Consider the following 23,581-nt stretch of genomic DNA (forward strand, 5'->3'; position numbering starts at 1 on the left):
TCGCTCCCGTCGAGACGATTTTCCGGCCCCGAACCTCTTTACGCGCCTGTCTTTCTACGCGTCTTGGATGGTTCGGTCGGTGATTCCTCCAGCTAGTTCTCTCTTATCAGTACTTTCACTCGGATTTCTTTGATAGTTAGCCTCTTCGCATATCACTCGTGATTTACAACATGTCCGACGTCGAAGATGCAATGGACGTGGATGTCCCGTCTTCCAAGGTCCAGTTCAGCTCCGACAACACGAACGCCAAAGCCAAGAGACCGGCAGCAGATTTGCCAGTAGAAGCTCAAGACAACCTGCCTTGGTGAGCTACCACTCTGCGAACCGTTGTTGTGGCATAACTGACGGACTGGTGTAGGGTGGAGAAATACCGACCGGATACCCTCGAGGATGTCTCGGGACACCACGATATCATCGCCACGATTAACCGATTTGTGGAAAAGAATGTACGCGCAGACCGTGCTGTCATATGGGAATATCCTAGCTGACTCTGTAACAGCGCCTCCCGCATCTACTGTTATACGGCCCCCCCGGAACCGGAAAGACCTCTACGATTCTGGCCCTCGCGAGACGGATATATGGCACCAAGAACATGCGACAGATGGTGCTGGAGCTCAACGCGAGTGACGATCGAGGCATTGACGTGGTGCGGGAACAGATCAAGACATTTGCCAGTTTGTCCGCCCAGAATCAGCGTGACGCGACGCCTCCAGCTCACAAGTATACACAGGCACCAAGCAGATCTTCTCCATGGCACCCCAGACAGCCGGCGGCTCCTCTCTCGCATCGTACAAGTTGATCATTCTGGACGAAGCGGACGCAATGACCTCGACCGCGCAGATGGCGCTGCGACGGATCATGGAGCGGTATACGGCCAACACCCGATTTTGCATTATCGCCAACTATACACACAAGCTGTCGCCCGCTTTGCTGTCGCGGTGTACGCGATTCCGATTCAGCCCGTTGAAGGAGCAAGATATTCGGGTACTAGTCGACAAGGTTGTTGAGCAGGAGCAGGTTAACATTCAACCCGACGCTGTGGATAGCTTGGTCAAGTTGAGTCAGGGTGATATGCGACGGGCGCTGAATGTGCTCCAGGCGTGCCATGCCAGCAGTACGCTCCCCACCCCTAGGTTTCCACTTAAAGTTCGAACTAATCGCGATTCTAGGTAAACCGCTCCCACTGAAGAATGCCCCCAAGGACGAGCCCGTACCGGAGCTTGAGCTGATCACCAACGAAACCATCTACGACTGCATTGCGGCGCCGCACCCGTCAGATATCCAGGAAATCATGACTACATTGCTGGCCACGAGCGATGTCACCTCGTGCCTTAACACTCTCAACACACTCAAGCTCAGCAAGGGTCTAGCCTTGGCTGATATCCTGGCTGCGCTGGCCGAGCAGCTGCAACGGCTGGAGGTTCCGCCACAGACTCGGATCACCTGGTTGCAGGGCCTTGCGGAGATCGAATGGCGACTCGCAGGCGGAGGATCGGAGACGATGCAGACCGGAGGAGTGGTCGGAGTGGTGCGCAATGGATGTGAATTGATGGGCAACAAGAGTGTTGGTGTGGGGCAGTAGTGGGATGATAGAGGAGCAACGATGCATGAACGGTGTTTGGGTCTTTTTTCTTGTTTTTTTTTCTACTAGATTCAACTGGCGATACAAGTATCAATTGGATGATGTATGAACATACCACATACCAACAGAGCGTCAATTCAATCGTTCTCGTCTAATTATCGCGACAATCTATTCCAATCCGGACAGCATCCACCTGCAGATACAAGAGTGGGGGTTGGATGTGGGCCGACAACCATACCAGCCGGCTTCCTGTGCGATGACTGGCAAACCCCCCAGTTAGATCCGATAGATAGCGTCCTCTGTATGCTGTGTTCCCCATGAGCGATAGGCATGCACGCTGATAAAATTAGGTAAAAACTTCCGTGTAGTAAATACGCTGCAATGCAAGCTTGATACCGCATGGTCGTTTTCGTCTCGCCTGCCTATCATCTCCAACTCTCCGATCCCCGCAGTTACTCCTCAACCGCCACACAACTCAATGCAATTGTTGATCAATTGACCATGGACTCTTGACTCTTGAACTTCTAGCAGTAAATCCCACTGACATTGATCGCTGTGAGAGGAAAACATCGGATACTATCCGGCGGGTGACCCCACCCAGCTGGTCCGCCAGTAAAAGAAAGCATCGACCAAATGTTTCAACGGTGACGATGCAACGATAACAGGGCCAGGACTAGAGTTTTTGGCGTGACTTCTCCGCGGCATCTTCCGCCCGGTCAGGCTGATGGATTGGACTACTTATACGGGCCCTGCCGCCCACCTTCCCCTCAATTGACTGTCGTCCTAAGGTTATCGGTCTGTTCTCACCATGCGATCCCCCACACAGCCCTCTAGCCTCGTTCTGGCCCTCCTGGCCACCATTGTCAATCCCGCCTCTGCGGAGAGGGTGCTGGGCGCCTATATCTTCGCCCGTCATGGTGATCGGACGCCCAAGGTGCTGGGGAGCACCGAGCTCACCGACCTGGGATACAGCCAAGTCCACCAGACGGGTGTATACTACCATAACCGGTATATCGACGCCGACTCGGGGCACCACATTGAGGGCATGAACGACGGGGTCGTCAAGCTCAGTCAGATCAGTGCCTCCGCGCCCTCCGACGACGTGCTGCAGAACTCGGCCACGGCCTTCCTGCAAGGCGTGTACCCCCCCGTGGGACCGTCAGCCAAGGAGACCCTAGCCAACAAGACCACCATACAAGCGCCCCTAGACGGCTACCAACTGATCCCGCTGTCGCTCACCACGACCGGCACCGACAGCGAGGACAACACCTGGCTACAGGACGCCACGGGGTGCCAGAACGCCAAGATCAGCAGCAACAACTACTACACCTCGTCGCTGTACGAGGGGCTCCACGACTCCACCAAGTCCTTCTACGAATCGCTGTCCGACAAACTAACCGGCGCCTTCTCCACGGACGAGATCTCCTTCAAGAACGCCTACGCCATCTTCGACTACCTCAACGTCGCATCCATCCACAACACAAGCAACACACCCACACGCTCGGAACTCCAACAACTCTCCCACCTCGCCAACACCGAGCAATACAACCTCGCCTACAACACCTCAGACACCGTGCGCGCCATCGCGGGCTCCCAACTCGCCGGCGAGATGCTCAACGCCCTCACCAAGACCGTCACCGATAAGGGCGCCAAAACCAAGCTCAACATCCAGTTCGGCTCCTACGGCACCTTCCTCTCGTACTTCGGACTCGCGCAGCTCCCCAAAGCCAGCGCCGACTTCACCGGCATCCCAGACTACGCCTCGTCGATGGCCTGGGAGCTCGTGACGGACGCAAAGGGCGACTCGTTCCCCAGCACCTCGGACATCAGCGTGCGCTTCGTCTTCCACAACGGCACCATCAGCGGCGATGCATCGCCCTCCGAGTACGCACTCTATGCGCAGTCGAGCGCTACCATCCCGTGGGAGGAGTTCGTGTCCCAGACGAAGAAGATCGCTGTCATGTCGGATAAGGAGTGGTGCGAGCAATGCGGCGGGCAGTGCGATAAGAGCGCAGGCTCCGACGGGGGTTCGTCTTCGGCGGGGGCGAGCTCCGCGGATGAGGACGCCCAGAACGGTGTGACGCGCACTGTGGCGGGTGTCATCGGAGCGATGATCACTTTGGCTGTGGTTTTGGGGCTGGAGGCGCTGTTTTTGCTGGTGGGTGGGTTCCGGATTACGAAGAAGAGGACGGCTGCTGTGGTGGAGACTATTGAGACTAAGGCGTAGTTTGGTCGATGAGATTACACAAAATGGATATTATAGGGTGGTGGATGCATGCATGCACTGGCTTGCCTTGATGAGCTTATGACTGTATCATGCAGATGCCTACTAGAGTATCATAACTATAGATGATGAGATGAGAATAGCAACCCCAGGCTGTATTCAGTCTGGCAGTCATGACCATTATTAACGTGAGTGTAGTCTTCCATATAGATACTCAGACGACGCAATCCAATCTCGCAAAGTAATCCAGTCAGAGCCCAACGAGACCTTTACACAAATATACAGGCGGAGCATCGAAGGAGACTGAGTCTAGCGAGGCTTCTCTATAGAATCTATCAAAACGGTCAACATACTCTAAGAAAAGAAGAGAGAATACAACATCACCCCCCCAACCCAACCATCCTCCCAACATCCCCCAACCCCGGCACATCAAGCACCCAAGTCCCCGTCCACGCCAACTCATCCAAAAGCCACGGCGCAGTCCCCACCAACCACGCAAAAGTCACCCCCAAATCAACGACCCTCCACAACCTCTCACTTCTCCCTGACGACAGCAACAGCCCCCTCAACCACCCCACAGCAAACATCCCCACCGGCTGCACCGCGAAGAACAAAACCGGCCGCCACGACGGGGATCCACCCCCCGGCACCAAGCCGGTATACAGCCCACACCAATGGATGGCACCGCTCAGAGAGAAGACCAAGAAGCGGAAGACGGTGGTGCGAAAGCGTCTGTCTATGTGTGTTTTTGCCAGTGGTGTTAAGAGCCACCGCGACGCCTCTACCAGACCTTGTCTGTAGGTCTGGTGCCAGAAGGAGCCCCAGAACCATTCTAGAGTGGCTGTGGTTTGGGGGGTGGGTGGTGATCGTGCTTCGGTGTCTGTGTCAGGGAGAAGTAGAGTATCGGCATGTGAGAGCCATGCGGATTCGAGGGCTACTGTGCCTGTCTTGTTGCGGAACGAGCGGATGCAGGCTGTGATGAGTGTATGAGCGAGAGCTAGCGAGGAAGCAATAAGCGCCATTGAAGTCCATATCATAGCTGCTGATAGACATGCTCTAGTAGCTCGCTGGAAGGCGCTCTGTGGTACTAGAGCCGGCTGATGAGAGGGCGGGGCATAGGGACCCCAAAAGTAGGGGTCTCTCAGGGCAATAGCTTGAAGAAGGAGCATTTGCAGGTATAGAGCTAGGGATTTGAGCGAGGAGGTAAGCATCAGAGCGCGGAGTGGATTTTTCCTGTCGTCGAGGGTTCGAGATGGCAGGAGTCTCGGCAGAGACAGCGATTGCGATGACGGCCCCCAGTTCCAGCCGGCGCCTTTGAGACTGAGGAGCATGTCGAGGACCCAGAAGAAGCGGTGGAGAAGAGTGTCTGGGTATTTTTGCCAGCGGAGGAGATGCACCTTCTGGGATGCTGGTGCTGTGGATGTTGGTTGCTGGTGTCGCTTTCTTGTGGAAGGTTCTTCATGCTGTATGGCGGCTGAAGAAGTATAGGTTTGGTCTTTGCAGGGGGACTGCTGGATGTCTTCCATAACGACGTGCTCCTCGACTCGCATAAAGCACTCTTCAAAGTCTCGAAAAACCAAAAACACGCCGCTCCAGATAGCGAGATACGCAGACCAGATCCCAATGACGAGGTTACTCCCCAGCGAACAGCGACTGTAGCGGATAGTCTGGGTAGTCAGAAAACAGACGCACAAAAATGCCAGCCGGCGCATATAAAGCACCCATCTCCCCTGTCTTCTAGAGATCAACAGCGGGATAATGACGATGGGAATGACGGCAAAGTCCTGCATATATCCAAAGGCGACCATCTCACCAGCGGAGCAGGCGTCAATCCCTTGTGGGTGGAACGCGGGATGCAGCGTCGACATCTATCCCAAAATCTGGATATCGATCGACTTGCAACGTCAGGAAATAATTCGGCAGATTTGTAAGTTGCACATGTCGTTGCTTGACTGCGTCAGCACGAAAAAGCAAGTGGTCGGAGTTCAATTGATGACCAGACAGACTCGTTGCTATCTGACGACCCGACGACGCGTCAAATTGCTCCACTTTTCTGGCATTTCCGCTTCGACTGCTGAACGAGGGTTTCTTCAGCTGGTTGTCGCGTGGATTATAAAGAACTATGAGGGAAAGCCATTGAATGTCACTTTCAGATGATGTCGAGTATGATGTTCCGGATTTGTCAACGCATGCATACTGACTTACTAACCACACATAAGGGCCTGAGGGGTTCGTTTGAGACAGTTTAAGACTGACGATCACGCTTTAACTATATAACTATGAAATATTGCGTGTTCAAGGAATTCAGATTGAAAGACTTCAACAGCTAAACAACAGATATGAGAGAAATAGACCCTCTTTCATCTATTCAATGGTCGCTACATTCGGATGTATGCGAAACACCAGTTTCCATTGACAACTACCCATTACTAGCCCCCGTTTGCTAAATTTCTCTGCTTGGTGGCTTTTCATGCCTTCCTTCGGGAGATTATCGACACTGCGATCATTGAAGTCTCGGTGGACGGTACGCCTCGACAAATATGCTGCGAAACCCCAGTGCGAGCGTCATCACGAGTCTAGGTATGGAGCATACATATGTCCTTGGCCCGATGCTAGACGATATTGCCGGGGAAAAGAGAGAAATCCTTAAACCGGGATGTCCTGTCTTGACAGTGCCGCAGCAGCCCGAAGCAATGACTGTACTGCAGTCACTGGCGAGAGATCAAAAGCACTAACATCACGGTGATTGATACGCACCCGGACATTGACTCTATCGAGTTGGGACTCGCTGAAGACTTTCAAAGGGTGAATGCCAGCTTGGCTGTCGCTTATTCGGCATCTGTTCGACGTGACTGTGGGCGCGATTAGCTGGCCGATGGCGGAAAAGTCCCTATTCCACGAAGCAATCTTTTGCACCAACTTGCCTTGTGGGCGCTACTCGTCTCCCGACATGAAGCGAGTCTCGATGACCTACTCCGAGGCCAAGGGTGGAGATTCCTCTAAAGAATCAGCTAGCTACGCTCTCAAAACAGTTGAAGAGGCAATGAGGCACGTATCCCGTCGTCCAAGTCTGTGTCATAAAGGTGAATCATGACGACTTAAGACGAGTAGTCTTCGTCTCAGAAAGCTTGCAATTTGTGGGAAGTGCATTGGAAGCCCTAGATTCGGGACTTTCATGATACGTCTCCACTGCAAGGCAATGAAAGATCAAAGTGATGCAGGGACAGTCCATGCAAGGGGTATATTCCGACGTCTGGGAGGGATTCCATCCAGGGACAATATATCTATATGATATATCTTAGCCACTGCACCAAAAAGCCGAATGGCAGTTCGGGGGCGCTTGACCTGACTGATATCCCTGACAACATATAACCAGTTCTAGGTACTGGCGTTCTAGGGTACTCACCCGCTGCGTACGGAATTTTAATTGACCGACAATCACTCCGTACACGTTTGGGTATAATCGAAAGTAGCTTACCATGTCTATGGGCTGAGGATCCTGCCGCAAATTATACGTAGGAGACAGGGCGGAAGATCAGTCAGTTTCAATAGCACTTATTGCACTTTATCGGACGTTTAGAATGTCGTGGCCAGGAGATAGAACTCAGGTAAAGCTTCAAGATCCTGGGCTGCCAGAGAGTTCTGTCACTGAACAACACCATCCTTCCTACGTGTTGTAGGATGGATCCATAATCCGCAGCCACCAGCTCTTCAGAGCCATATTCCACTTTCTCTGAACGAAAAACATCATGGACAATCACCCTCGCCTCGTTGGTGACGTTTCTCTGATAGGGCTTGACCTGACTGATATTTTCAACATCTTGTGTCCGAATTCAAATTGATATCAATGGCGCTATGTGAATGACATTTAAAAAAGCTGACTAGGCATCTCGCAAACCTCGACATTCCTTCGCATGACGTTCAGCCTCCAACTTCTCCCATTCTTTAAGACATGGTGCAACAAATATCTTCCTTTGCCAGGATTTAACAAGTGTGCCGATGGTAACAACGATCCAAAGTAAGATGACAATAACCGAGAATATCTTCCTTGTGTCAGTAAACATATACATCTCGAATTCGATCTAAGAACTCACTGTGCCTAACACCTTGAAGAACAACGAAGGAAGCTCCTTTGCAATGGTAGTCGTCGCGGTTGTGAATACCCCAAGCGGGAAGGTAAATCCCCACCAACCCATGTTAAAAGGGAATTTCGACCGAGTGATCGAGGCGAGCGCAAAGAAAAGCCACACAAGCGCGAACCCCCACATGATGAGTCCGAGCACAAAGCCGAGAACATAGAGTATAGGGCCCGCTGGGACTTGCGCAGGAACGCTGTTTGTTACGGGGAAGAGCCTCATAGCCTGCTTCCCGAGTTGCATGATACTGAAAGCACCCTGGCCTAATGGTCCCAGTGGAAGGAAAACCGACACGATGACTTCTCTGAGCGGTAGTTTATGGATCGTTAGGCGATGGAAGTACATCGCGAGTACCGTCATTGCTAAAGGGACTCCCGTCCCCCAGAGGATATAGCTGATAATGATGGTCCACAGAGCGTGCTGATCGTTTTCTAATACCGAAGCCACGATCCCACCAGACGCAGAAGCGACAATGGTGGAGACGACAGGCAGCAACCAGGCTGCGGTCATCCCCGAAAGTTCATTGCTATGCCGAGACATTCTGCGATTCGGTGTTAGTGATTGTTAGGGAGGAGAGACCGATATTGTATACATAACAAATGGCAGATACATATTATTTGCAAGTGAAATAACGGTATCAAACCACCAGAGGGCCCATGCCAATTTGGCAGCCCATTGTCCCCACGCCGGGACACATACGAAGCAGATCATGTTGATGATGGTTGCAAGTCCCATTGGAAATGTGCCTGTTGGCCTTGTATCAGGAACGCGATGGATTTTGCTGATTGAACGGAAAACATACCGAGAAACAACGACTGCGTCGGATGGTTCAACATCGCTGTCCAAATACCTCGAAAAAAAGTGTATCGAATGAAAGAGATAATACTGAACAGAGAAAAGAGGAATACATTAAAGGCGAAAACAATCACGGATAGCCAATATAGCCAATCGCCGTTATAGGGAAGGTTGAAAAGAAGAATCGAAACAATCCCCGTCCCCATGGTAGCACTGAACTTGAAAAGGGTGAGAAAATAAGCTTAGGATAATGATAGAGCTGATTCATACCCATCTGTTTAAGCATGATTAGTATACTATATACAAATGGGAAATAGAACTAAACGAACGATGGAGTGAAGTTGACTATAACCTGTCTTAAACCTTTCTGGTTTTTGGCATGGAGTTTAGCTTCAAAATCATGGTTGGTCTGTTCTACACCACCATGTTCAGGGCAAACTCGACTTTTAGGCTGGCAGGCCACACAGCTAGCAGAGGGATCCATTTCAAAGGATATATATGATTCCCGTTGGTTTTAGGTGGAATCTTTGAGGTCTCCCGCCTATAACAGAGACATTTGTTACACAGGTTACGAGGGTGGTGGTTCAAGCTTCTGGTTCCAGTCACCGAGTTAATAATCTCTGGTCAGCGACTGTTGGGATTTGAAAAGTGGTTATAGAATATGCTAATATTTATGACGACCTCGAGGTTTCCCTGGTTGATGCGGGATAATGATATCATTATTGACATAATCCACCATTGAGCCGGCGACCTCACCAAATCGGCCATCCAACACGTTCTACCGCATCTCAACTTTTGTCCTGGTACATAGTACTGCTCACTTGTATTCGCAGTTATTATATCGTGCATGGTAGGTGATATCATATTCAGACTAATATAAGTGTATAGAGTCCACGTGAACCTCAGATTCAATAAAATTATTATATCTCAACATCTACCCTCCAGACAGTATGAAGCAGTATACCTCTAGCCACACTACCCCAGCAAAGGCACAACGCGAGTCAACAGAGGATCATACGACATATAGGTGTCGAGGCCTCCGAGGTAATGCTGGCTAGATATACTCTTGACCTGCGAAACCAACCCCTGGAGGTCAGTGCCCTCGGGAATGGAGTAGACGATGGAGGAGAATTTCGAGAGGTCCGTTCCCTTGATTGTATTGAACATGTCTGACGACAGAATATTCTGAAACTCGCTGTACGGGCTCTCAAAAATGACTGTCGAGTCGGCAAGCCCGAAGTAAGCTGCGTCTGGGACGGCTCCGGGGTTCGTGACGACCTGTGGTTTAGGGTTAGTTTGTGTGGTTTGTAGATTATTGTATAGACAATCCTTTATTCCGCGAGGGAAGGGGAAGAGAAGATAACGTACGTAGTTGTCCGGCCCAAGACCCTCAGACTGCTTAATCAAAGAAGCAAGTTGCTGAAAATACGACACCGCAGCACCACCGTCTCCAGTCGGCGCTTCGTCAAGGAAGATCCCGTTCACAGCGAAGGCCTTATCCCCGCTAGCAGACGGCCACCCAGCATATCTTTTGATCTCCTCTTCCACATCAGAGGTCGCCCGGTTGCCTCGCACAGTGCTGACGTAGCCGATAACGCGCGCGTTGTCGTGAGCAGCCAGCTTGGGAACGGCGGCGCGGAAGTTCTCATCAGGCAGGGAGTTGGCACCGGGACCGCTATCGGGGTTGATGATGACAGTGAAGTGGACGTCGGGGTGGGCGGTTATCCTGCGCTGAAATGTCAATAGCTTGTTACTCTACAGGTCAATGAGGGTTTACACACAGGCTCTCGAGAGGCGTCCAAGCTCCGCCCGACGGATATGCATATGCAGGGATGATAACGTTTGCTGTTTCTGGGGCTGTGTTCGTCGCGACATCTACGGAGCTAGACTCCGCGGTGCGCTTGGAGGGGGTGAGCGCGTCCCCCGAGTCGGAATGCGAATGAGAAATGTGATGGAGGCCTTGATAGACACGCCCAAAGCGGAACAGACGATCTTCTGACGAGATGTCGCGCTTGGTGGGGGCGAGCGTGTCCCCATGAGAGCTCGAGTCGGAAGTCGAATCAGAAATGTGATGAAGGCCTTGATAGACGCGTCCAAAGCGGTACAGATGACCTTCTGACGGAATACTTGCAGTATAGGTCTGTTGGGGGAGAAGTGCCAGACAACCTAGAAGACCCAACAGGGCATGAGAAGTGTTTCCCAGAAACATTGTAAGAACAAAAAGAGTGAAACAGGATAGACCAAAAGAGTGACTTGAAAAAGAACGCAGTAAATCAAATGAAACGAAAGTGAAGCTTTCCAGAAGCTGATGGACCGACAACTGTTTTCCAACTCCGGGGGTGGCGGTCCAGCCGTCCCTCATATAGATCTGAACCGATGTCAGGAGTACATCGGACGCCACACTACCAAGTAGCCAGAATACGGGTTTGATGCCAAAGTGGCCGTGTCACTATAGACGAAACGATCTCTCCGCGTCGTATGAGGCGTTTGTTCTAGCCCTCGGGACGCCATTTGGCGATGGAAATTAACAGGGCCTGACACGAGAAACGCCCCGGTAGATTTCTACTTGTTGAAGCCTGTCACTGGGCCGGCCAAATTTCCCAGAACCAGATAAATGAGATCTGGGCTGATCTGAAACACACTTTTGGCCTTGGCCTTGTCGAAATCTTATATAAATGCAAGTACCCGCGGCCTGTTGATTAAGCTAATATAAAGCTTGATGATTAGTAGTGCCCACATAATTCGGCAGATCGTTTATATACTGGGGCGCTGACACATTAACAATATAGCTCATAAATGGACTTTTTCTAGAAAAGGATAACTTACTCTCATCCACCATATAGTGCAAAGAGAACCAAATCAGATCAAATCGGCTTGATCAAACAATCTGAAGTGTAAGCAGCCATAGGCGGTGATCGCACGTAATAGATCTCGCAGCATGAAACGGTGTGTTTCTCAAGCATATCGTACAAAAAATCCTGTGGCAGAGACTACTAAGTACCTGAAAGAATGATTGCTTATGGGCGACACGGACTGACCGATTGGCTGATAAACGCCCGGAAAGCGTCCAAGACGCCAAACTATACTACTAGCGTTACCAAGAAATGCGACAATACCAAAGTAGCAGACAGCATGACTGTGGCATTACTATGGGGGAACATAACATTATAACCAGTTCCACGTGAACATCTTGTCTAAAAAGAAAGCAAGAAATAAAGGATGCATATTGCATGCAGGGTAAAGAAAAAAGAAAAGGAAAAAAGCAAAAAAGAAAGAAGAGGTCCTGCCCGGAATTGAACCGGGGCTTACGGAATCAGAATCCGACGTCATGACCACTAGACCACAGGACCTTTGGTATATCTGTCTGCAATTCCTAGAGCCCTATGATTCAAAATTTATTCTATACTTCTCTGAACAACCTATCCAACGTTACATGCCCCTTTTCCAAGATCCCTGACCACTCGGGATGGATTGTTATAGGACATAATATTCGCCAAGAAAAGGTGAGTAGGCTAGTGCTCTGGGCTACCTCGGCACTCATGACAAGACAAATAGGGTTTCCAGGAAAGGCTTCATTGGTGTGAGAGTACGGATAACCAACTTGAGCATCATTCCCTAGGCCAAAGACCAAATATCAATACTCGAAAAAAGCATGATATCAAAGAATTGGTTCATTGTTCTTCGATGCGCTTTGAACTCCAAATCGGTATTTAAGTGAATTCTTATCAGGAGACAACTGCCCGGTCTACTCAGTATCTGCTAGTGGAATCGTTCTATCTATAATATATATATATTCGTTAAATCTAATTGTCTTCACACATTAAGCTTTCTACATTAAGCATTTACTTCCGTCCCACCACCCTTCTTCCCCTTACGTTCCTGCATAAACCTCACAACTATAAAACACACCAGTCCCGCAGCATACGAGCAGCCCGCAAATGCGATCAATCCCCAATACGCCCCCTGACACCGATGGATGATCTCACCAGCGATCGGAACCCCAGTCAAGGCCCTACACCACATTAGCATTGTATCCAAGGTAAAGAAGAAGAAAGAGAAACATACCCTAAACTGACAATCGTATACACAGTCGTATAAAACCTCCCGTAAGACTCAGTAGAGCAAAGCTCTCCCACACAAACGGGCACCAAACTAATATTACTCCCACTCGCGAAGCCAAACACGACGGCAAAGATAACGGTAGCAGCGACGTTCCCACTCGCAGGCATCCAGACCGCCAGGACCGCAATCAGACATAAGACGTTAGTGAGGATCAACGTGTTGAAGCGGCCGATCTTATCGGCCATGATGCCCGGGAGCCAGCGGCCGGGGAAGGAGCCCGCGTTGAAAAACACAATGGTCAGGTAGGCAAGACGGCGAGACATACCGTGGGCGAGCGAGTACGAGACCACGTACTCGAGCGGGATGAAGAAGCCCCATTCGATGAAGAACACGCCTAGGGTTGTCAGCGCGAGTAATGGGTCTTTGAGGATGGTGAGGTCGGGGAGGATTTCTCGCTTGGAGGAGAGCGATGGCTTTGGTGGGAAGTTGGATTGCACGAGGATGCAGCCGGGGATGAGGAGGATGAGGGTGATGAGCGCGATGACGCGAGTAGCCCACGCGAATCCGATCTTGGGAGCTAGGTATTCCAGGACCAGAGGGAAGATGACGCCCCCGATGCTGCCGCCGGACAGGGCCAGCCCTGTGGCGGCGCCTCGCCGACGGTAGAAGAAATGTCCGATGCTGGCGACGGGAACGATGAAGATGAATGAGGTCCCCATTCCGCCGAGAATGCCGATGACGACGAGGAAGTGCCAGTACACGCGACAGAAGCCCACGAGGATGAGGGTGAGGATGATAAGGATGGAACCCACGAGCATGAGCGCCCGCGGTCCCTTGGCATCGAAGATCGGGCCGATCTGGATGCCGCAGAAGAAGATCAAGAAGTTGTATATCCCGAAGATCCAACCAATTTGGCCGGCACTCATGGATTCCAGCTGGTGGGTTGATATCCAGGCCTGGTAGATGCCGATGCTGTTCATGAGCCCGAGCCCGCCCATGATCGAGCAGAAACTGCCGATGACGACCGAGTTGGCTTTCCAGCCGCCTTCGGGGTAGAGGCCGGGCGAGTCGTTCTGTTGTTCCTTATCCATTTGTTTGTCGAATCTGTTGTAGATTGTATAAATGAAAACTTCTTCAGTTGTTGGTCTGCTGATAACAACCATACATCGGAAATGGTCTTCATTATATAGACAAACATCGATAGATTCAACTCAAGCATGGCGAAATCTCTGATAGCAAGTGGATACCCTCAATCAACATCGGCCATCGATGTATACCCGAATTGGGCTGTCATGTAGCCATTTTCACGTATACGGCCCACTGTTGCATCACCGATGGTATACTTCGGCCATCTCAAGTTGGCCGACGGGCGATGAATCATCGGCAGACCCTAACAACTTTGGCCGACGCCAGCGATCTGCATACCCGCACCCTGATCTATACCTCTTTTGTACTGGTAAGTGGTAGAGTTTTCCGATTGGACTTCTGCTTGGGTCTATTCTGGCCCCTGAAGCCGAGCTTGTGGCAATTCCGACTGCATAATTGCATGGTGGCCGAGATAGACCCACTCGGGTCGGCCGTTCTGTAGGTTGAGTTTGCCGGCGTTTGTTAACCATTAATGGGCCCATGTAGTATATAGGTTAATGGTGGGTCCGGTTGCAGACATGACGATTAACTATGGCATATGTCTCTGATGAGGATTTGGTCCGTGCGATATCCATTGTGAGGTGTATTGTTGTCGTCCCATTCAAGTATACTATGTAAAAGTAGAGTGTCACCACTACTAAGTACTTTGTGGATGGCACCAGCCGTAGACCAACAATGATAATAACGTTATTTTGACCTTCAACTCTAGAAACAATTTCCAATTTCAGTATTAGTTTCTGTAGACCTCCTTAACATTTTAATCAAGATCCCGTCCTGTCAAACCAAACTACCAAACCCTAAACCAACCCAATTCAAACCCAGACATACCAACCTACAGTTTAGACAGTTTCTTTCTCTCCAGCGAATTGTCAGACGAAGCCCTCGCCTTCAACTCAGCAACCCACTCCTCAGAAATGACCGGCTTAACCTCAATAGCCGCCATCCACTTCTCGTCCCCACTCCACTTCCTCAGTTTCTCACTAACCCACGAACCAACCAAAGCGGCAGTCTCCGTAATCTTCTCCATCGGCAAAGTATGTCCCGCCTTCTGCACAACATCATGTCGAACATGACCATACTCCAACCCCCCACTTCCAGAAAAGCGCGTGCCGATGATCTTCACCGCCGCGTCGTGGATCCCAGACAGGAACAGTGCGCTTTTCGCAGCACTCAACACCAACACGTCAGGTCTGAGATGAGGCAGCAGCGCAAACGCCAGCACAGGCTCCGGGCGGTAGAATTTCTGACCCGGGTGCAAGGGGCCCACCATGTCGGGGACGAAGAGCGGATCGTGCGGTGGGCGCGGATCGTTGCTGGCTTCGTCTGCGTAGACTGCGCCTAGCTCCCTGTGCTGGCTGAAGTTGCTACGTGTGTAGAAGAAGGCTTCTTGGTGCTTGGTTGTGGTGAGAGTCACGGGTGGGTTGTGCCTTTCTGAGTCGACGACTTTGATCTCGGGGTGGAGGGCGGTTGGCAGATCGCGCAGACCATATTGAGTCCAGCGGTCGAGGACGGCGGGGTTCCAGACGCGGAATGCCTTGCGGAAGTGTTTGTCTGCGACGGAACGCGAGGGCCAGGTATCTTTGCGCTGGATGGCTGATGCGAGGGTTCCCAGACCTTGGGTGTGTCTCTCTTTGCCGATCAAGTAGGGCTCGATCATGACGAGGGAGGTAAACAGGCGAGCATGGATCAAGGAGAGAAAGATACTAGTTATCTGTCAGTGATTTGCCTTGGTTCGTTTGTATTGTATAGACGAAGAAGATTGTGCTTACAGCTGCGTGGCGCCAGTGCTATGTCCTACGCCGATCATAGGACGGGGCATGTCATCGCGGAAGTGGTTGACCATGTGCAGGAGGTCGCGCGAGTGATCGAACCAAGACGCTTCCAACCAGTTATGATGTGAACTTATAATAAGCAGGGTGAGTGGTACTTACGGTCATTCCCAACGACTCTCTCATTCAACACTCCGCTTGCTCCCTGGTGGGCGCTGTCAGCAATCCAGATAGCTCGGATGCGGTAACCATCCTTTTCGCTTCTGGCTAGCATAGCTTCCCACAGGGGCTCGTAAAGTTCCTAAAAAGTAGCAATGGTGAGTTTATGAGGGTGTCTACGTAAGAATAGTGTCGAGTCAACGCACCTTGGGGAAACCAGCTCCGTGAGACCCGATGATAGTCACGTCGCCGGGCTGGGGATTGGGGTTGTTGAGAGGAATGTACTTCTTCACGGCGAGCTTGATAGGCGCGTCGGGGGTTATGGTGGCACCAGAGTATTGGCGGATGTGCTGTCCATCGAGGATGTACTCTTCGACCGCGAAGCTAGACTTGGACATGGTTGTGGTGGGCTTGGTGTTGATAGGATGACTTGTTCGTGGGGGAAGGAGTTGGTAGAGAGATGGAGGAACAACGGAAAATTGATGGTACTTATACTCCAAGAAATTTGTATATTCACTAATTAATATCTTGCTAGTGACTATCTAGTTGGGTAGGGTCCAATGCTGTCATTTTCTTCGAAGGGGAATGCCTCACTCCCGAGGTTCAGTCACAGACATACTAGACAATGACTATTGAGTTACCAAATTGAGTGATCACCGAGATGTCTGTGGAAGGTACTGCTAATGACACATGATTTTCTAAGTGCAGAGCACAGTGTGTATACAGTCTATATTAGATAGAATGCTATGAAACACTACATCCACCACAGTGCAATGGATAAGCAAGTTCTATACCTGTCAACATTCTGTTGATGCTGCACCTACTGGGTGTAATTATGCTCCATTATATATTACTCATTACTTAATACAACAAGTAACCAAAGACCTCTTGTTCAAGATCCCATTCTGACAAAAGGACCAAGCACCTTCATCATTGCATGGCTATCCCCAGCCTAAGGAATCTCAGGATAGATCCTATCTCCTTCTTCCGGCTCCTTTTGGATGTAGTCCTGGGGAGGATGCTCAGGCAACTGATTATCTTGAGCCCACTGCCGAATCCCGTCATAGTTCTTGCACTTGTGTTTAGTATTGAAGTCGACAAACGGCTTGGGGCCGTCGGGCCAGACCCAGATCTGCCCTAGCACGCCAGTGTCGGCTGTGCACATGAGTTGTTGACGAATAATGTCCATGCAGTGGGCTGGTAATGAGTGAGTATGATATTCGCTATGGTTTGTCTACTAGAAAAGATACTTACAGACGTGGCGCTTGACGATATAGTCATCGTTCACGAACGCACCTTGGCCTAGGTCATGGTAGTAGTCGTAGTTGTAATATAGCGATTTCCGGAGGAGATTCTACCATGTCTTGTTAGTCAAATAGAGGCAGTATGGGCTGTGGAATTCCCTACCAGGCAGTGCAAATGGTGCAACCCCTCCAGATTGGCGGGATATCCGCCGCCGTATTTATCGTTGATCTTGACTTGATCATGGGCAATACCTGCCTCTTCTGCCGCCTCGGGGGGAACCCTAAGTGGTCGGTCTTGTTTTCGTTAACAACCATAGTCTCTCAGAAAACTGATCAGAGTGCTCACAATCTGTTCCCAAGGCCTCCCAAGCCTCGTCAACTTCGGGACCCGCGTCTTGTCGATAGATGTTCTCGTGGAGAAAGGACCCGTTGTACTGCTGAACATGGTACTTGACCCCCATGTCCCTCAACAATGGTGCTGCAAATAATTAGCAATTGCTCCTTACGAGCCAATAAGGAGTTGTGAGTCCGAGTCATACAGGGCTGCGAGACGTATGTACTGCAATGCTTATCCATATCGTCCCAATAGTAGCCAGATACAGCCCCCATAGCGAAGATCGCAGCCACGGCTATAGGGTACACGAAAATCTGCCAGATTTGGGGAAAGCTTTTCTTCGCCTTCCTTTCTGTGTCCACCCAGACGCCCTCTTCTTCAGAAAGGAGGCTCTTCTGCTGCTCCTCATCTGGTGGTGTAGCGGCCATTGTGTCTGGATCCATTGAGATCGAGTGATCCAAATTGCAGGAGAAGCCTCAAGTGTCAAGAACTAGACCTGTATCTTTGAATGTACAATGAGTTTATCAGAAGAACTAGGTGTCTTCTCGACATAGAGACCCCGAGGGTGTTCTGAGAAGAACCTACGTCACGAGTCAAAAATTCGCGTTCCATTTCCATCTCCGGCGATGCACTTCATGGAAGATTGGTTAAGTTTGGGATCCGTCACCACTGCCGGCATTGAGTTTGATTGTACTGTCTAGAACCCTGGGGAAAGGTATCCGTCTAAGGCTGTTTGGTCTGTTTTTGTGGGTATGGTTTCCGCGCGACCCCGACATAGTGGGTCAGCTTCTATCTTATATCGCCGGAATAGGTAGGTGACAGCATGGACCCAACAGTGTTCGCCGTTATGGATCGGAATTCAATGTTTAATTTTAGTATTACATTGTGCTTTTGTGAGGCTGAATACAATTGACAGCCAAGTACAGCTGTAATATCCATTATTACCTGTCTAATTTTCCCATGGCTACTCACTCGCCTTTGCCACATGCCAATTGTATACAAACTACGATTCTGATGCAATTGTCTAAAGCAGTGAAAACTATTACAACGGCTCATGATGACGCGCAGACCTCTATCAATAACCTATATAATCCTGTCTACCCACTGACTTTGACACAATGGCAGCTCCTCCATCCCCACCCAAACACAATACATTGTTCTCCAGTCTAACAAAGACTCTCCATCCACCATGCGTTTCGTCGCCACCAGCTTCACTTTAGCTACCTTGCTCCTCTCTGTGAGCGCTCGTCCCGTCGAAGCCGACGAGAAGAAGCAGGCCGACGGAGACTCGGGCGTCGCCAGCTACCCCAGCTACGAGCCGTATGACAAGTACACCGACTACAAGGATTATGGCTACTCCCCCTACAAGACCTATAACCCTTACAAGCGGGACGCGAAGCCAGAGGATGGAGAAGAGAGCCCCTATGGAGAGTACGCCGACTACAAGGACTATGGCTATTCTCCATACAAGACCTACAACCCTTACAAGCGGGACGCGAAGCCAGAGGATGGTGAAGAGAACCCCTATGGAGAGTACGCCGACTACAAGGACTATGGCTATACTCCCTATGAAACCTACAACCCCTACAAGCGGGATGTGGAGCACCAGGAGGGAGAAGCAAACCCCTATGGCAAATATAAGACCTACAACCCCTACAAGCGGGACGTGAACCACCAGGCCAGAGACCGGGACGAGGGACGCTACAACCCTTACGAAACCTACAACCCCTACAAAAGGGACACAGAGTCGGAGGAGGGAGAAGCGAATCCCTACGGACACTACGCCCCCTACAAGGGCTACGGCTCCTACAAGCGCGACGCAGACTCGGAGGAGGGAGAAGCCAACCCTTACGGACACTACGCCCCCTACAAGGGCTACGGCTCCTACAAGCGCGACGCCAATAAGGAGAATGTCGAAGCCGAAGCTGCCTCGTACGAGCCTTACTCCTCTTACGAGCCCTACCAGAACTACGATCATTACCCCGAAGAGAGTGCTTAATTCGACTCTATTCTAATTTTGCCCACCTCAGCATGATCCCCTGTCGATAACCGGATCAAGGTGGAAGAGCGCTCGTGGCTTTTGTATCCGACAATGAGCGAGCCAATAATCAGCGAGCGCTTTTGACGTGGATGGATGTTCTGGGACCTAATTTATCGCATGGTTAGTATGCTACCAAATGTTACTGTACCTAATAAATGCCCTCCTACTAGAAGGAGTGCAAAAAGTTTGAATACTATTGGTGCTTGTCCACCAATAGTATGGAACCCAAACCTCTCGTTTCGAATGACTCGGCTCCTAATCTATTATACTATATATTTTCCGAGTCAATTGTTTCTGCTAAATCCTGTAGCTTAATGCGTATAAGCGTGAAAGGCCCAGCCACGATGCGCAGCCAGGAAAGTTTGATTTCCCCGAATCTGTGCCCTAGAATAAACAATCCTGTGATATCATTGTGAACACAATGGGAAGAACGTTACATATTATTATTCTGCCTTAAGTGGGGTATAATCTTCAGCACCGCCTGTGTACGTTAGACTTCCCGTTGCTCATTATCAGTTTAGGGTTAAGTTGTATAGATCGTCCTGGGCAGTGCACGGCGGAGCGTAGATCTCGATACCTAATGGGTTAAATGAGCTGGCCAAGGCTCTTTTTTTCCAACCAACACACAAATCCTTCGAGTCACCGCCATGCTATCCCCACTAATCAAAGATCATTTTTAGATCCGATACCCTGACTTCTGTTCTAAGCCACTTTCCGATAATAGGTAGCATGTGGTGGTCTGCGCGGACGCTAGATCCGCTGCTCGCGTTTCAACTGACTCGGTGATTGCCACCTGCCTGGCATGTCGTCAAGGCATTGGTCTATGCTATTTTAAGCCCATTGTGACCATGAGGCTGCATTATGAAAGATAAATAAGATGGATGAACTGTCACAAACATCAATCTTCATCCAAGCTCTCGTGTTTTTACCATCTATTTGCACAATTTACACCCCTTCCACCCAACAAATAATCAAACATGGGCTTTCCTGCACGAGCAAAATGGTACGCTCAGAGCACTAATCTGTCTCTGCGCATCCTCACAGGAATCACTTCACTCATTGCGCTCTGCGTCTTCGGATGGGCAAACAGCAGTCACGACATAACCGACTTGGGCTACTATGACTTGGGCGGGCCCATGCTCAGTCCAGTTATAGCAGGCGTAAGTACACCGGCCTTCGATTATACACTATACAAGAGAGTTCAGATCTGACGGACGACTTCTCCATAATCCAGACCGGATACACCCTTGCGTGGTCAATTATAGCGGTATGCGTCGAGTTGCTATCCCATAAACCAATCCATCATGGCGTATATGTTACCTTCGATCTATTCGCATGGACCGGACTGGTTGCGACTATAGTTATGTACCTGCTGTGGATGATGCCATATCTCAGAGGTGTTGCGTATGACTGCAAGGCAGGATATAGAGATTGCAGTGGAAAGACCTTGGCAGATATTGAGTACTTTGGGACGGCGGTGGCTTTGGTTACCATGTAAGTGATGTTTACCTGTCTGGATTGGTATGGGGCGCGTTACTGACTGCGACAGGATTTTGTATTTTTGGCTCTTTGTTCGGTCATGCATTTCTACTCACAAGCTGCGGAAGGAGGCGAGGCTTTCTAGAAAGGAGAGTAATGATTCTCGTGCCTAAATGGCAATGACAACGAGGGAAATGAGGGAATGATGTACAGGGTTGATTGACTGTTTACGAACCTTTGGCAGGCCTTATCAGGCTGGATTTATTGCCAACTAATTTGTGCTGCGTGGATACGCAGGTCTTCTCGCAGGTCTTTTTCAAGCATTATACGCTTGATGACTCGCTGATTGTTTATACTACTATACTATACAGTAGCTAATAGTTAATTTTATCTCAATGACAAAAAAAAAACCTCACGTATCGAGGATATACCAGTTTCTCTCCGCATCCTGGAGTAACGCTGCCAGCGTACCGCTTCTGATGATCAGCCATCCAGCAATGTTATATCGCAAGGAATGTTCGATCAAGGATATTTGACAGCTTAAAATCTGATGAGTCTCAGATACCTGCAAGGTACTCCAGCGAGATATTGGGATTTACCTCTTGCCAGCACTTCTTTCAGTGATGGTAATCAATCCCATTTCCTCAAATGATGAGTCCACAACTTGAAAACCAAGAGGAATTGGATATCGCAACTGCTTAAGCAAGCACTCTCCGTTATACATGAGGTGTGGTCGGGATTTACGCAGGGTAGTTTCCTAGGCGACGAAAGAAATAAGGAGCAAAAGGCCATGATGCCTTTATAGCTAAGTGATAACAGCGGTGTTCTTTTGACCGATATCGGGACATCTATTGTCACCTACCACCACCTAGCCATAATTCAAATGCCGCCCAACAACGCCATAGATCACTATACTCAGGTCCGGAATCAAGGCACGACACCAGCGATCGGAATCGTTCCTGGCAGGTCGATGATGACATCGAGGCGCATACTCACCCCGAACCACGGAAAAGGTGCTGGCCGGATCCACAGCGGCCCGCACGTAAAAGCAGACAACTGCAGAAACGGTCATTCGGATCACAGCTCGCAATGACATCAATACTCGCCCATACTCTGGGGTTCTCAAATATCCAGGAATGATAACTCTACTGACTTCAATAGAGAACACTTCTAGCTGCTGTGTTGGGATCGTCGCTTGCCGTCACCTAGTACCTACTATAACTGTCTTGCCCCACAGGGGGTCTCTGCCCTGGCGCACTCTTAACACTCTTAAAGAACCGCTTTTCTCCACTGCTTCTCCGCAGACTTTTGCAGTCCTAAGCCTCCTAACCGAGTGATGGGAAGGCCCGAAGTCAACCATGAGAGCCTTCGAACGCATCTGCACGGTAGCCGTGCTGCTAATTCTTTGCATGCTGATAGTCGAGCGACACTCGTCTGTGATTCAGTCGAAATGGGACGATATCCGCAGTTTTTCTTTCCCATTGCAGGCTGGGAAGCGCAACGGCGTCGCGCAAAGTGATACAGACAAGCAGGGAGTCAATTTGACCGCTCGACCAGTCATTCGTTCGCCAAAGACTCGGGCACAAGTCTCGTATCCGGACCCAACGCCGGCTTCGTCGCGTAAACGGCTCAATGCGCAGCGCCTTGCGCCGTCGCGAGGAGACCAGATGGGCAAAGGGGACCAGATCGTCATGGACGAGGCGTCTGGACTTCAGATGAAAGACGGTATCATCGTCGTGGGGAGATTGTCCGACGAAGACACAAGCTGGATCTTGCGCGATCTACCCGAGTATGCACCACCCCACCTCACAAATAGAGGTACCCAGATAGGGACGGGAGGAAAATACTAATGTAGATCAGATGGCAAAACGCAATTTACACAGTCGACGACCCCAGCGCACCTCTTTCGCTCTCCAAAAATAAGGGCAAAGAAGCCAACGCCTACCTTCAATACATAATCGACAACTACCACAACCTCCCAGAAACAATCATCTTCCTCCACAGCCACCGCGACGGCTACCCGCAAGCATGGCACACCGAGTTCAGCCAGCACAGCAACGTCGAGACCGTCCAGATGCTGCAAACAGACCACATCCAGCGCAACGGCTACGCCAATCTGCGCTGTAATCCGAACCCGGGCTGTCCCGACGAGATCCGGCCGTTCCTGCCGTCTTCCTCTTCTTCCGCTTCGCGATATAGAGAGATCAAGGACACTGACATATCGTTCGCACGAGCCTGGGTGAGCTTTTTCAATAGTACGGATGTTCCGGATGTCGTGGCCACGCCGTGCTGTGCGCAGTTTGCGGTGTCGCGGAAGCAGGTGCTGAAGAGGCCGCTCAGCGCCTACACACAGTATCATCGCTGGTTGATGCAGACGGAGCTGGAGGATGATGTTAGTGGGAGGGTGATGGAGTACATGTGGCATATTATATTCGGGCAGGACCCGGTTTAGTAAGTTTGTCTTTGCTTCTTCAGAAATCCGTATGAATCCTTGCATGTCCCTAACGTGAACTGCAGTTGTCCCGATATAAGCGATTGCTATTTTGATGTGTACGGCATTTGAGAGAACTAGGTTTTGGGCGTAATGTGTTGGCATCTGCTTGCTTTGGC

General features: G+C 50.3%; 11 protein-coding genes and 1 non-coding gene across 12 annotated transcripts; 5 read left to right on the forward strand and 7 right to left on the reverse strand.

The window, feature by feature from the left end:
• The first annotated feature begins 38 nt into the window (after window positions 1-38).
• On the forward strand, window positions 39-1,708 carry P168DRAFT_247184 (replication factor C subunit 3). The gene is made up of 5 exons (XM_024834071.1): window positions 39-304; window positions 359-446; window positions 500-674; window positions 731-1,114; window positions 1,170-1,708. Exons 1-5 carry the CDS (start codon window positions 171-173, stop codon window positions 1,580-1,582), a joined length of 1,194 nt encoding a protein of 397 aa, XP_024697237.1. The 5' UTR covers window positions 39-170; the 3' UTR covers window positions 1,583-1,708.
• A 551-nt stretch (window positions 1,709-2,259) lies between these two features.
• Window positions 2,260-3,987, forward strand: P168DRAFT_286741 (histidine acid phosphatase). The gene has a single exon (XM_024836412.1). It carries the CDS (start codon window positions 2,391-2,393, stop codon window positions 3,807-3,809), a length of 1,419 nt encoding a protein of 472 aa, XP_024697238.1. The 5' UTR covers window positions 2,260-2,390; the 3' UTR covers window positions 3,810-3,987.
• Window positions 3,988-4,186: 199 nt separating this feature from the next.
• On the reverse strand, window positions 4,187-5,674 carry P168DRAFT_278209 (uncharacterized protein; the record flags this gene model as incomplete). Its single annotated transcript, XM_024835670.1, has 1 exon — window positions 4,187-5,674. One exon carries the CDS (start codon window positions 5,672-5,674, stop codon window positions 4,187-4,189), a length of 1,488 nt encoding a protein of 495 aa, XP_024697239.1.
• Window positions 5,675-7,398: 1,724 nt separating this feature from the next.
• On the reverse strand, window positions 7,399-9,169 carry P168DRAFT_308560 (TDT family transporter). The gene is made up of 5 exons (XM_024839210.1): window positions 9,063-9,169; window positions 8,745-8,955; window positions 8,535-8,688; window positions 7,901-8,483; window positions 7,399-7,849 (listed from the first exon to the last, which is right to left on the reverse strand). The coding sequence occupies exons 2-5, from the start codon at window positions 8,941-8,943 to the stop codon at window positions 7,688-7,690; spliced, it is 1,098 nt and encodes a 365-aa protein (XP_024697240.1). The 5' UTR covers window positions 8,944-8,955; window positions 9,063-9,169; the 3' UTR covers window positions 7,399-7,687.
• A 464-nt stretch (window positions 9,170-9,633) lies between these two features.
• On the reverse strand, window positions 9,634-11,270 carry P168DRAFT_20394 (spherulation-specific family 4 protein). The gene is made up of 4 exons (XM_024833040.1): window positions 10,850-11,270; window positions 10,519-10,729; window positions 10,106-10,463; window positions 9,634-10,015 (listed from the first exon to the last, which is right to left on the reverse strand). The coding sequence occupies exons 1-4, from the start codon at window positions 11,097-11,099 to the stop codon at window positions 9,713-9,715; spliced, it is 1,122 nt and encodes a 373-aa protein (XP_024697241.1). The 5' UTR covers window positions 11,100-11,270; the 3' UTR covers window positions 9,634-9,712.
• A 745-nt stretch (window positions 11,271-12,015) lies between these two features.
• P168DRAFT_t28 lies at window positions 12,016-12,087 on the reverse strand. The gene has a single exon. It is a non-coding gene; the product is annotated as a tRNA-Gln (tRNA).
• A 73-nt stretch (window positions 12,088-12,160) lies between these two features.
• P168DRAFT_332203 (MFS general substrate transporter) lies at window positions 12,161-13,900 on the reverse strand. The gene is made up of 3 exons (XM_024841652.1): window positions 12,803-13,900; window positions 12,595-12,749; window positions 12,161-12,514 (listed from the first exon to the last, which is right to left on the reverse strand). Exons 1-3 carry the CDS (start codon window positions 13,888-13,890, stop codon window positions 12,483-12,485), a joined length of 1,275 nt encoding a protein of 424 aa, XP_024697242.1. The 5' UTR covers window positions 13,891-13,900; the 3' UTR covers window positions 12,161-12,482.
• An 877-nt stretch (window positions 13,901-14,777) lies between these two features.
• P168DRAFT_278213 (toxin biosynthesis protein) lies at window positions 14,778-16,271 on the reverse strand (the record flags this gene model as incomplete). Its single annotated transcript, XM_024835671.1, has 4 exons — window positions 14,778-15,648; window positions 15,715-15,823; window positions 15,877-16,015; window positions 16,080-16,271. 4 exons carry the CDS (start codon window positions 16,269-16,271, stop codon window positions 14,778-14,780), a joined length of 1,311 nt encoding a protein of 436 aa, XP_024697243.1.
• A 554-nt stretch (window positions 16,272-16,825) lies between these two features.
• On the reverse strand, window positions 16,826-17,879 carry P168DRAFT_294607 (oxidase ustYa family protein; the record flags this gene model as incomplete). Its single annotated transcript, XM_024837967.1, has 5 exons — window positions 16,826-17,070; window positions 17,128-17,227; window positions 17,281-17,411; window positions 17,464-17,595; window positions 17,657-17,879. 5 exons carry the CDS (start codon window positions 17,877-17,879, stop codon window positions 16,826-16,828), a joined length of 831 nt encoding a protein of 276 aa, XP_024697244.1.
• A 761-nt stretch (window positions 17,880-18,640) lies between these two features.
• P168DRAFT_314717 (uncharacterized protein) lies at window positions 18,641-19,450 on the forward strand (the record flags this gene model as incomplete). The annotated part of the gene is made up of 1 exon (XM_024839821.1): window positions 18,641-19,450. The coding sequence occupies one exon, from the start codon at window positions 18,641-18,643 to the stop codon at window positions 19,448-19,450; it is 810 nt and encodes a 269-aa protein (XP_024697245.1).
• Window positions 19,451-20,469: 1,019 nt separating this feature from the next.
• P168DRAFT_332219 (uncharacterized protein) lies at window positions 20,470-21,217 on the forward strand (the record flags this gene model as incomplete). The annotated part of the gene is made up of 3 exons (XM_024841653.1): window positions 20,470-20,652; window positions 20,727-20,986; window positions 21,042-21,217. 3 exons carry the CDS (start codon window positions 20,470-20,472, stop codon window positions 21,142-21,144), a joined length of 546 nt encoding a protein of 181 aa, XP_024697246.1. The 3' UTR covers window positions 21,145-21,217.
• Window positions 21,218-22,066: 849 nt separating this feature from the next.
• On the forward strand, window positions 22,067-23,534 carry P168DRAFT_301309 (DUF3431 domain-containing protein; the record flags this gene model as incomplete). Its single annotated transcript, XM_024838509.1, has 3 exons — window positions 22,067-22,760; window positions 22,832-23,422; window positions 23,489-23,534. Exons 1-3 carry the CDS (start codon window positions 22,330-22,332, stop codon window positions 23,532-23,534), a joined length of 1,068 nt encoding a protein of 355 aa, XP_024697247.1. The 5' UTR covers window positions 22,067-22,329.
• Window positions 23,535-23,581: the final 47 nt, after the last annotated feature.

Source organism: Aspergillus campestris (genome assembly GCF_002847485.1).
Source record: "Aspergillus campestris IBT 28561 chromosome Unknown P168scaffold_1, whole genome shotgun sequence".
In the NCBI taxonomy this organism is placed as follows: Eukaryota; Fungi; Ascomycota; class Eurotiomycetes; order Eurotiales; family Aspergillaceae; genus Aspergillus; species Aspergillus campestris.

Coding starts and splice junctions, on each gene's coding strand:
- P168DRAFT_286741 (XM_024836412.1), top strand. CDS start 2,391: ATGCGATCCCCCACACAGCCCTCTAGCCTCGTTCTGGCCCTCCTGGCC.
- P168DRAFT_20394 (XM_024833040.1), bottom strand. CDS start 11,099: ATGAGGGACGGCTGGACCGCCACCCCCGGAGTTGGAAAACAGTTGTCG. Junction 10,730..10,849: donor TGCAAGTATTCCGTCAGAAG/GTCATCTGTACC, acceptor TCTCGTCAGAAG/ATCGTCTGTTCCGCTTTGGG. Junction 10,016..10,105: donor GTCTTGGGCCGGACAACTAC/GTACGTTATCTT, acceptor CCTAAACCACAG/GTCGTCACGAACCCCGGAGC.
- P168DRAFT_332203 (XM_024841652.1), bottom strand. CDS start 13,890: ATGGATAAGGAACAACAGAACGACTCGCCCGGCCTCTACCCCGAAGGC. Junction 12,750..12,802: donor TATACGATTGTCAGTTTAGG/GTATGTTTCTCT, acceptor AATGTGGTGTAG/GGCCTTGACTGGGGTTCCGA. Junction 12,515..12,594: donor ACGTAAGGGGAAGAAGGGTG/GTGGGACGGAAG, acceptor TATATATTATAG/ATAGAACGATTCCACTAGCA.
- P168DRAFT_308560 (XM_024839210.1), bottom strand. CDS start 8,943: ATGGGGACGGGGATTGTTTCGATTCTTCTTTTCAACCTTCCCTATAAC. Junction 8,689..8,744: donor GACGCAGTCGTTGTTTCTCG/GTATGTTTTCCG, acceptor CAAGGCCAACAG/GCACATTTCCAATGGGACTT. Junction 8,484..8,534: donor ATGTATCTGCCATTTGTTAT/GTATACAATATC, acceptor ACCGAATCGCAG/AATGTCTCGGCATAGCAATG.
- P168DRAFT_247184 (XM_024834071.1), top strand. CDS start 171: ATGTCCGACGTCGAAGATGCAATGGACGTGGATGTCCCGTCTTCCAAG. Junction 305..358: donor GCTCAAGACAACCTGCCTTG/GTGAGCTACCAC, acceptor GGACTGGTGTAG/GGTGGAGAAATACCGACCGG. Junction 675..730: donor ACAGATCAAGACATTTGCCA/GTTTGTCCGCCC, acceptor AAGTATACACAG/GCACCAAGCAGATCTTCTCC.